The 11,382-nt window shown below is 36.4% G+C and overlaps 1 protein-coding gene across 1 annotated transcript; it reads left to right on the top strand.

Moving 5' to 3' along the window:
* The first annotated feature begins 1,963 nt into the window (after nt 1-1,963).
* KRT222 (keratin 222) lies at nt 1,964-10,953 on the top strand. The gene is made up of 6 exons (XM_035027404.1): nt 1,964-2,195; nt 5,321-5,449; nt 6,196-6,416; nt 8,009-8,085; nt 8,263-8,398; nt 8,824-10,953. Exons 1-6 carry the CDS (start codon nt 2,100-2,102, stop codon nt 9,050-9,052), a joined length of 888 nt encoding a protein of 295 aa, XP_034883295.1. The 5' UTR covers nt 1,964-2,099; the 3' UTR covers nt 9,053-10,953.
* The last annotated feature ends 429 nt before the right edge of the window (nt 10,954-11,382 follow it).

Raw genomic sequence — 11,382 nt, 5'->3', positions numbered from 1 at the left:
GATTTGGCTACTAGAAAGTTTAAAATTCTACTATGCGGTTTGCATTTGTGGCTCGCCTTATATTTCTATTGGGAAGTACTGCTCTAGGGCGCCTGGGTGGCTCAGTCGGTGAAGCGTCTGCCTTTGGCTCAGGTCATGATCCCAGGGTCCTGGGATCGAGTCCGGCATCGGGCTCCCGTTGGGCTCATGCTCACTGGGGAGCCTGTTTCTCCCTCTCCTGCTCCCCCTGCTTGTGCTCTCTCTCTGTCAAATAAATAAATAAAATCTTAAAAAAGAAAGAAAGTACTGCTTTAGGGTACATAAGAAATATCTGGGAGTCCTGTTTAAAATGCAGATTGCCAGGACCAGCCCTCTGGGGCATCTAGTTCAGCTTTCTGTATTTTCTGCAGAGACGAGCAGGAGCTACATGAAGTAATGACTGTAATTATTTACTTTCTTGCTTCTCTTCCCACTACTAAGTGCCTGATTTTCTTCGTATTTCTCAGTTGCAATTACCAAGAAAGAGGATCAGTTTGGTCTAGATAATCATAAGTGACCCTCTTTAGTGAGAGCTTTCGTATCAGGCTACCTCACAGGTCTCTGCTCTGTGGATTGGCTATCCTTTGGTCAAGTGTCCACCTCTAAACCAATCATTTGTGGCTGATGGGGAGGGTGGAGGAGGCATGGGTCAGGTTAAACAGAGGACAGGAATGACCAGAACCTCTCCTCTCAGCAGGGCCAATGGATGGCCAGCTTTGTTTACAGGGGACTGTGGGAATGCCCAGCACAGATCGGCCTGGCCAGCAGTGAATTAATTCAGAAATTTAAAGAACCCAATGCACGTTCAAAGGCCCTGTGAGCACTAGAGCCAAGGATTGATTATTTCCTGAACGACTCTTTGGATACAATTCCAGCCAAGCCACTCTACAAATAACGATGACAATAGATCTATTCTCGAAAATATTTCAGTCACTTCTAACAGCCAGCTGGCCAGAGTAAACAAGGAATTTAGGTGGGGAGAGAGAGCATGCAGAGGCCAATGGGGCAATATATGGAATACAGCGAGGCAGTCACAGTTCCAGTCCCGAAGATGCCATGACGTCGCCCTATGACCTTGGGCAAGACACCCCAACCCCTCCTGCCTCAGGCTTGTCACCTTTTCAGATTACAAAGTGACAGGGATCATGAAGGTTAGATGGAATGATAGATGTAAAGGTGCTTTTTAAAGTTAGAAGGGCTGCACAAATGTTATATTTACAGGTATGAGTTGTCATCAACTACATGTTTACTAACAAAGGAGTAACCCCTACAATAAATCTTACCCAGTGGATAACCCCTGTGCACAGACCATCTGGTTATATTTCTTCAACTTTGTTAAAATATTGGAAATGTTAGCTCTCACAGTTTATTAGCACTTACCTCCAGCTATAGCTTCATCTGGATATGCCTTCAGGAATCCACCTCAAGACATCAAACTCTGCCGTGGGGCCAGCAGCCTGCCATGAACCACACAGCATGCATTTGAGAGAAATACAGTCAGTCCCATGGCTAATGACAACTGTCAGCTTCATCTGATGGTAGCTTTTCCCAATGCCTGTCAGAATATTCAAGATTTACGACATCTTCTAATGCCCTACCACAGCATTTCTATTTAAATAATCCAAATGGCAAGAAAAACTGTAGAAGAAAATTTTAGCTATCATGTTTTCAGCCTTGATTAATTGCCATGCAGTATCTTGGGGGAAAAAAACAAAATACAATTTTCTTCACCTTATTCCCCATTTCTTTTACACACAAGATAATTGACACCCCCACCCCCACCCCCAAGTGCTCAATTTTACAGAGAACCAATTTAGGAATGCTGAGGATGCTTTCCTTTTCCTGTTCCTTTATGGAGAGTCTGACACGTCTACTATACCAACAACAGGAGGAGAAAAGGGTTTGCATATTTACATAATTGATTGGAAGCACGGGAATTTCGGTGGTTCTGAAAAAGGGAGCTCTGCGTCTTTAAGGCTCCATGGAGCTTCATCTCTGCTCGACGCAGACAGACCAGCTCTGCCGCAGCGACTCATCCTATCGATAAGGTTCACTTAGCCAAGGTGGAGGATGGGAAAAGAATGGAGCTGTCCCAGCTACTCAATGAGATCAGGGCAAACTATGAAAAGCTCCTCATGAGAAATCAGATAGAGACCGTGCTCTCAACAAGGATCCAGGTAATGATTTCATACAGACAGGCACCTTCCAGGATAAGGAGACAATCCCTGTCTATCCAATTCCTGTCCCGGCCTCTCTGAGGTACAGTATTTCCTTTTCAATGCAGCGTCTACTGGGGAAGGAATTTAGGTTTTACTGCGATGTGACTGGGAACCACAGGGGGAAATGCTCTGATTATACTGTTATGTGGCCATTCGATTAATGTCGATTGATGATTTTTACATCAGTGGTGAGGTTCCTGTCATTAACAAAACATGGGGCCAACATGCAATAAAATGGGCCACTCTAACCTCTTTTAGACATCCTTCAGGAAGGAAGCATTTCAAATACCCTTTGAAGATATTACAGAGTTATTTATAGAGAATGTTTCAATTACGTCTTTAAAATGGCAAGCTTTATGGTAAGATTTATTAGCTTGCACACTTTATAGAGATAAAACGAAGTAAAATATTTCTGAAAGGTTTCTGTCATCAGTTTTATACCAGATTGTTATAAATGGAAATTATCTAAGTATGTGAAGGTGGCATTCAGAAACAGTGATATAAATTGGGACAATCAAAATTCCCCAAATTGATACTGACTCTCCACTTACAGATTTTTGCTTTTGTACTACAAGATGAGAAAGGTTTATTTCCAATACAAGTCATGAAATATTTAAGTATTAAAAAGAGGGGGAGCCAAGTTGAATAAAGGCTAAATCCTAATTTCATAGACTTACTTTGTTTTAAAGTGACATTCACATTTAGCAATTAATTAAGATCGTAAACATTCAAATAAATGTTCAAACAAATATTTTAGAAAGAAGATTTAAAAACTCAGGGTTGGTTTTTTGTGTTTTGGGTTTTTTTTTTTACCTATCATATCTGAGTTCAAATTCTATTCCAGGTACCCAAATACAGCAAAGAGTGAACTTAAGAACAATCACCAATAGGGAAAAAATATTTCTAGGAAATCATAGGACTTTATATCATTAGCAATTCATTTTTGGTAACAATATAAATTTCACCTCTAGGTAATATTTTCAGTATTCACAAAGAATGATCAGTACCCTAGATCAAGCAAAGTCACTGGGATATTTAAGTGTTGGAATAGTTCACTCACCTTTTGCAAAGAGAAGGGGAAAAATTACTAGATGACCATTTCTGAAAATTATAAACCAAATAAACATTTTATTTTGCGATGGTACCAATACAAGTTACTCAGTTTGTAAGTCACAATGCCAAAATTAGTAAATTAAAGGGAAAAGGCAAGGCTACTGTAAGTTTTGTTTAGGGTCTTTTTAACATACATCTACTTTAGAGGATTTTTTTTTTTTTCAAAGAATTCAGAAAGTCAGTTGGAATAAATTCAGGGAAGCCTGTTCATTATTACAAAATAAAGATACATAAGCTTTAGTGATTTATTGCTGTAGAACAAACTACCCCCCAAATTTAGTGGATTAAAACAACCATGGCATTCTCTCTCATGATTCTATGGGTTGAATGGGTTCAGGTGGGGGTGATTCTTCCACTGTGTGTGACATTGGCTAAGACTATAATCATCTTGGGGCACAACTGGGCTGGGACATCCAAGGTGGCTCACTTTTGTGTCTGGCGCCTTGGGAGGGGATTTTTGGAAGGCCGGCTCAGCTGAGACAATTGGGTCTGTTCCTCTCTCTCCGGGTCGCCTCAGGGTCTTTTTCCATCTGGCCTCTATGCGATCTCTCCAGCAGGGTATCCAGACTTCTTAACATGTTGGCCCAAGGCTCCCAAAAGCACAGGAGTGCAAGTTGTCAGGGCTTCCTGAGGTTTAGGACTAAAGCTGGCACTTCTGCCATGTTCTGCTGGCTAAAGCAAGACACGAGGTCCACCCAGATTCAGTACAGAAGGGGACCACACAAGGACATGAATTTGGGGAGGTCTGGGTCATTGGGGGCTGTCTTTGGCATCTAGCTACCACACAAAAATAGCTGCCAGTTCTACACACAAAATCCAAAAGACCAGCAGATACGAGCATTTTTATGCCCTCCTATTTCCTAAATTCTTGACATTCTCTTTTGTAGTTGCTCTGCTAAGTGTTGCTGCTTAACTTTGCCAATTTAAACTAAGAACAAGTGATACAGCAAACCAAAAGAGATGTATGAATTTTGTTCTTTAATGCCTTGCCCTCAACTTTATTTGTGAACTTTCATTTACTGCAATGCTTTCTTTAAAAAAAAAACAAAAACTCTCGTACCATCAAATTAAAATTTGTTATTTCAAAATGCATTTTTATAAAAGCATTAATAAGTTGTAATTTTTGCTACAAAAGACTACAATCAATTCCATACATTGCCCCTGCTGCTCTTGGGGCCAAATGTTGAGAATTCTGTCAAAAGGTACTTTCATTTGATTTGAACATCAGCGTAAGAACATTTAAAGCCAAATATAACATATTCCACTTGCTATTTAACATGATGACATTTAGAAAACAATCTTTAAAGATGTAATTTTGGCCACTTCCCTAGACACCCAAGATTAACATGTTTTCCAAAAAGATCATTTGCAAAAGGTAAATCAACAGTGGGTTCTCTTTCTACGGAAGTCTATTTTAGAGCCTCTAATGCCTATGATAACCTAATCCTCTAAACTATTCATAATATACTTTCCAGCAGTATTTAATCTCTGTCCATATGCCCAGTCCCAGAATTGATCAGTTTAAGATATATAACTGTTTATCTGCTTTTACAAAGCAGCCTACAAGAAAATATAGGGGGAAATAATAGCTGAGTTTCAATCTGTCTTCCCCATAATGCCATAAATAATAGAAAGTTAAGAATCAGAGGTCTCAAACTTAGATCCTGCAAACTGTTACTTTTCATTAAAACAGATGTATTTTTCTCTGCATCTCATAGACTGTCATAGTAGGAAGAGACGCCTGAGGTTCCTTGTATTATCTGAGAACACTAAAGCTGAGCATGCAATTCACTTACTCCCACATCTGACTAATGAGTAACTAAGCACTGGAACACACTTTCGAAATTTAGCAGTTTAAAGGAAAAATGATGAGATACCTATGCTGTGTTCCTAGGATGACTTTTAAAAGTTCTCATTTTCAAGAGTGCTCTTTGTTTCTGTTGTTCTTGTTGCTGGTGGCTTTCTTAAAGCTAGAAGAAGATATGAGCAAAAAAATGGACAAAGATGAAGAGGCTTTAAAGGCAGCTCAAGCAGAACTCAAGGAAGCTCGACGCCAGTGGCACCACCTGCAAGTGGAAATTGAGTCTCTCCAGGCGGTGGTGAGAATGAGCTCAAAAGCGACTGGCCCACTGAGTCCCCAGACGTTTGTTGACTAAGAGAGAAAGGAATAATGCCCATTACCTTACAGTGAGAAACTTAAAAAGCAAGGCCACTGAATTCTATCCTTGGTCCTAGTTCAACTACCCCCCTCCCTCCATCATGGCCGTGGCTATTATCAATTCATTCAAGGTCTAGTTCACGCCTATAGAAAGGAAGTCATCCTTGCTTATCATCCTGGGGTTCTCTAATTGCTGTAGTGGGAGAATATAGCCTTTGTCATTATCCAAAGTTATCACGGGGCGGGGGTGGAGGGGTTAGGGGGGAGGGAGTCTTCTATCCCCACGCCTGAGATTTCTAATAGTAAAAAATATTTAAACACCTTCCTAAAATGCCTTTTCTAAGCAGCCCACTCTGCTTTAACATTCGATATTCTACATTTCCAATTTTTAAAAAACCAAATAAATCAGTGGTAATAAGTCAGTCATACTGCAGTTTTTTTTTTTTTTTTTTTGGCCGAAAGAATTATCACAGGATTCCTTTGAAATAGTAAGCTCTCTAGCTATCTAGGTATAATTCTTTTTTCATTTGAGTCATACACAAAGTTGTAAGGAAATATCTTTTGCATAAGTGAAGTACCATTATTGCAAACTTTTAAAGAACACAATAGAATGGAGACATTGCAAAACAGATTTCAGCAGCACATTTTGTTTCACTGATTTCACTGATGAAGATCTATATAAAACAGGAAAGGGGCCTGGAAAACTCCCTACATGCCAGTGAGCAACATTACCAGATGCAGTTGCAAGATCTAGAGGCGGTGATTGAAGGACTAGAAAAAGAGCTACAGGAAGTAAGGCGCGGCATCGAAAAGCAGCTTCAAGAGCATGAGATGCTTCTCAACACGAAGATGAGGCTAGAACAAGAAATCGCCACTTACCGCCGCCTCCTAGAAAAGGAAGAAATCAGGTACCTAATTCCATATACAGTAGTTAATGGCAAGTGATCAGAAATACAGAGCTTCTGTCTTTGTTGAGGTAGTCAGAGAAATTACATCTAAGAACCCATCATCACCATGGCGCGCTCACTGGGTTCCTACAGCAAAGTAGGATGAGTAGGCATGGCAAAGAATATGTGGAAGAACTATTTCCAGCCTCCCAAAATCATGAACAGAATGGCCAAAGTCAGGGACAGTAGCTACAACAAAGCGCGCTTCAAGCCTAGAGCGAAATGTAAATAATTCTCAATCCCTATAAAAATGACCTTTCTTAACTTGCTCACTTTCCTTGTCATTCATCTCTTAGAATTAGTCAGTGCCTTCTATGGACCACCCACAAAGAAAGCTTGGAAAATGCACATATTTCCACATCCCCCCCACCCAGGGCCCACTCCCACCACAGATCAAAAGTCAAAATTAATAATAATAATAATAATAATAATAATAATGTGATTATATTACCACCACAAAAAACAATTTAGTTCTGAATACATGATTTAAAAGACTTCCAGATGTCCTGAAACAAAAGGTATCAAAATATCAAAAGAGGAATTCTTACTAATTCACAGTTACATAATCTGCAATCACTTAAAAGGTCACATGGCTTTGAGCACAGGACAACCTCCAATTTTCCATGTTCCCATAGAAAGAAACCTTTATTCTTGCTTGCTTCAGAATTCTGAGTCCTCTACAAAATTAGATGAAACTACTTTAACCTATAAGTTTTGACATTTACTAAAGCTTTGAAAAACATAAATTGAATTCAAAATCTACCACTTACTAGCTGAGTGACACCAAGCAAGTTACCAAACCTCTCTGTGCCTCAGTTTTTTCATCCATAAAATGGGAATAATATTACCTACCTCATAGGATTGCTGTGAGGATTAAATAAATTGTTTGTAAAGTGCTTAAAACAGTGCTATGTGAATATACAGACACACATATAATTTGTTGTTAAATAAAATAAGTGGTTGTGGATTTTATTTAATGCCTAATCATTCAAGATGTTGATAAAGTGGTCTTTAATATTCCTTTAATACAATTTTTAAATTTTTTATTATGCTATGTTTAAGATATACAAGAAAGTTTCAAGAAAAATGTCATGAACTTCATGTACACACTTCCCCCAGCTTGAGAAGTAAAATATTTACAGTGTTGTTGAAGTCTTCCCACCCCCACCCCAGGCACCTAAACCATATCCCAACCCCCTATCCTCCTCCCTTAGTCTAACCTGGCTCCTGAATTTGATGCTTATTAGCCTTAAACATTCCTTTATACTAATATGTATATATGTATCCCTAAACAAAATATGAAATTTTTTGAATATTATTTTAACCTTTATAAAATTAGCTACAAATTACCTTTCTTTTCCCATTCAGTGTTATACTTAGGAGATTCATCCATAAAGATACAGTGTAGCCTTAGTTCATTTATTTTCATTGCTTAATAGTATTTCCATTGTATGAATATATTACATTTTGTCCATTCTCTTACTGGTGAGCATTTGTTTCAATTATATGCTAATAGAGTATTGCTTCTATAATATAATTCTTTCCAATTTCAGATATTATGGTTGTATCCAAGGTGAGAAAAAAGAACAAAAACCTACGACAAGTAGAGTTGGTTTTGTTTTACCTTCAGGTGAGTTTCTGATATAAGTAAACGAACTTGAAAAATAAAGTGCCATTTATAGGGATTATAACTAAATACTATAGAGTAGCAAAAACAAGCAATATTTGAATAAAGTTTGACATATAAATCAACTGTGACTAGTACTACAACATTGTAGTTTAATGTTTCACGATAACATTTTCACAGCCATTATAAATGAAATATCTTTTTCAACGAAACTCCCACAAAAGTATGAGAACGAAAAAGTGGAAACAGTAACCAAACAGGCAATACTAAATGGCAATATCGTGAAGGAAAGCACTGAGGCTCGTGGCACTATTCAGTAAGTAAAATAACTTTGACTAATAATAATAAACACACAAAGAAATTAACTTCAGTTGAGTAACCAGTAATCTTTGCATGTTTCCAAACATAATTTTAATGTGCTATGATTTTTTTTAATCTGACATGAGTAAATATATATAAACAAAAACTCAGATATAGGAGTGATCAATCCTTAATTTGCTATTTTTCCAAAAATATAACCAAAACATGAGAATTCCATAGAATTCCTTGGAAATTATACCTGTGTAATTTTTAAAGTATGTAAATTATAAATTCCACAATGTAAATTCTGAGTTATAATTCAAAATGTGTCAATTATGAATTATACAAATTTCTTGATTTCTTTTTCATATGGAATTCATATTACATATTTTTAATAGATCCATACTTCTTCATACGGAAAGGTTTATTGTATCATTTCAGGACAGAAAAAGTGGATGAAGTTATTAAAGAATGGGAAGGCTCCTTCTTTAAAGATAACCCTCGATTAAGGAAAAAATCGGTTTCTCTTCGATTTGATCTTCATTTAGCAGCCACTGATGAAGGGTGTTTACAGACTAAGCAAGATAATCTACCAGATATAGAAGTCAGGCTTATCATGAGAAGATCATGCAGTATCCCCTCTATCAAACCTCCATCAGGAGCTAATTAATCCAAAGACAGTATTTGACTTGATTTGAAAATGACATTAGGGTGGACCAAGGTGGGCCATGCTGACTGCCTTCTGTCCCAAAATGTAAGTTATTAAGTATGTATGTTATGATCAATGTGTGATTCTCTTCAGAAAACAAACAGGAAGGGACAAAATTTCTCTGAATCTAATTACGGATGTATTCTTTGAAGAGAGGGAGTTTCAAAATAAAATCAGAAATTCAGTATGGTTTCTATTTTATTTACTCCAAATAGTCTTCTCTTCCTCTTGAAATTTTATCAGAGACTATAAGCGTTAAGGTGGCTTGGTTAAGTCTTTGAAATTTCACTCAGTGGCCAAATATTCTAAGGAAAGGGAACAATTTGTTTAAGTATGATTGTATTATATTAAGAATCACACTGACTTATTCATCATTATTCCATGACTGGTTAGATCTAAAAAGATTTTTCTACTTAAAAAAGAAAACAATTGTAAACAAACTTTTAAAGAGGACTCACTAATCACAGAACCAAAAAAAAAAATTTTTTTGAGACAATCATTTGCATACTTAGAAAAATAACAGAGCCACTTTCCACGAGCCATTCCAAGCAAACTATAGAACACACCCCTGGCTAATTTGATGATTAAATAAATTTAAATTAATCTTCATCCAAAAGCTTTTTGTAATCATGATCTGATTTCCAGAAGAGTTACTTTATTCAAGGAACTTTAAGGTTGTGTCCTCCCCCACAAAAAAATCAGAAGGCCAGCAGCACAAACAGAAGATGAAAATCTCATTCTTGTTGCTACCGTTACTAGAATAGAGTCCTCTAATCTCACCATCCCAACTTTTCCATCTGTAAAGTTAAATGTGACTAATTTGAATATTCAATGTGAGCATTAGGTAAGATACTATGTAAAGTATTATAAATATTTCTTGCAATCATTTATGTGAATTAAGATAACAATATTGTTATCTAAGCGATGAGTATTTGCAGGATTTCTGTTTTTAAACTGTTCAAACTATAATAAATAGGGACAGAAAATCTATTTGTGAATAAGTCAAGTATTGTAGCAAAGTTTTTTAAACTTAATTTGTTTAATACAGGCATATTTATTTATTTTAAGACCTTAAATAATAAATACCTGTTTTAAAACATTAGAAATTTATAGGCTATCACTTTTTTTCTAAGCAGAAAAAAATGTTGATTACAACTCACCACACTTTTTTCCAGCTAAAGTATTATCGAAGGGCTACAGCTCAGTTAGCATTTTTATTACCAATCTTTGCAGTCTCTCTTTCTCTCCTTTATTTCACACAGAACAAAATGTGTATTTTAAGCAGGAGAAAATTATGTTAAATCATCTTTAACATAATACAGGAATATAAAATTTTAATTTTTTTTTCAATTGCTTTAGATTCCTTTTAGCCTCTCTTATTCTATTTAGCAAAAGGGATGATTTTGTTTTGTCAAGGATAGGACAGCATGTTAAATGCTTATTCTTGTGTAAGCATCTGACCTAAAATACATCCTGTACATAGTGTTTTCGTTCAATATTAGTTAAATGGTATGCTACTAACTTTATTAATGCTTTAAAAAATGCACTCATGTAAACTATTGTATTAAAGTCACTGTACTCAGCAACAATAATCATAATAAAACAATATATCTAGTGTAATCTACATGCAGTGTTCAGAACAGTACTGGGTATCATGAATGTAACTGCTTGTTATAGTAATTCTGCTATGCAGCTCTTGTGTGTATGACATGTACATTTTAAAATACAGTACTTGAATTTATAAAAAAAAAATTTTATTTGCTTTGGGGCATTTTAAATTGGGATATGAATTTACCAAAGTAAATGATACCACTACAGTAAAAAAAAAACTGAAATATGAACTCCAAAGCTGCATTTTATTTGAGTTTGATACATTGTATTGAGTTTAATTGTTCCAATATTGTTAGCTTGCTTGGGGAATAAAGAAAAATGCAACCACGGAGAGATAACAGTTTTTATGCGTTTTTTGCAAAAGAAAAGTTAAGAATGGTACAGTCTAATAAATAGTATATTCTAATTAAGAGAATCAAAACAATCCCATAACCCTGGGAAAAGGATAATAGTAGCCATAATTTGCAAAGCATTTACTCTGCTCCTGGCACTGTCCTCAGGAAACTCATACATGATATCTAATCCTGACAGCAGGGCTACAAGATTCTATCCTCATTTTATGGATGAGTATAAATTAATATTCTTCAGTCTCTCTGACTTTTGTATATGTCAACATACAAATACAGAAGCAAAGAGTAATTCCAGTTACTAACAATAATAGGATCCCAGCCCGGGTGCTA

Source organism: Mirounga leonina, unplaced genomic scaffold (genome assembly GCF_011800145.1).
Source record: "Mirounga leonina isolate KUSES-001 unplaced genomic scaffold, KU_Mleo_1.0 Mir_200, whole genome shotgun sequence".
NCBI lineage: Eukaryota > Metazoa > Chordata > Mammalia > Carnivora > Phocidae > Mirounga > Mirounga leonina.
This window is presented reverse-complemented; position numbering and strand designations above follow the sequence as displayed.

Coding starts and splice junctions, on each gene's coding strand:
- KRT222 (XM_035027404.1), top strand. CDS start 2,100: ATGGAGCTGTCCCAGCTACTCAATGAGATCAGGGCAAACTATGAAAAG. Junction 6,417..8,008: donor CTAGAAAAGGAAGAAATCAG/GTACCTAATTCC, acceptor TTCCAATTTCAG/ATATTATGGTTGTATCCAAG. Junction 8,399..8,823: donor GAGGCTCGTGGCACTATTCA/GTAAGTAAAATA, acceptor GTATCATTTCAG/GACAGAAAAAGTGGATGAAG.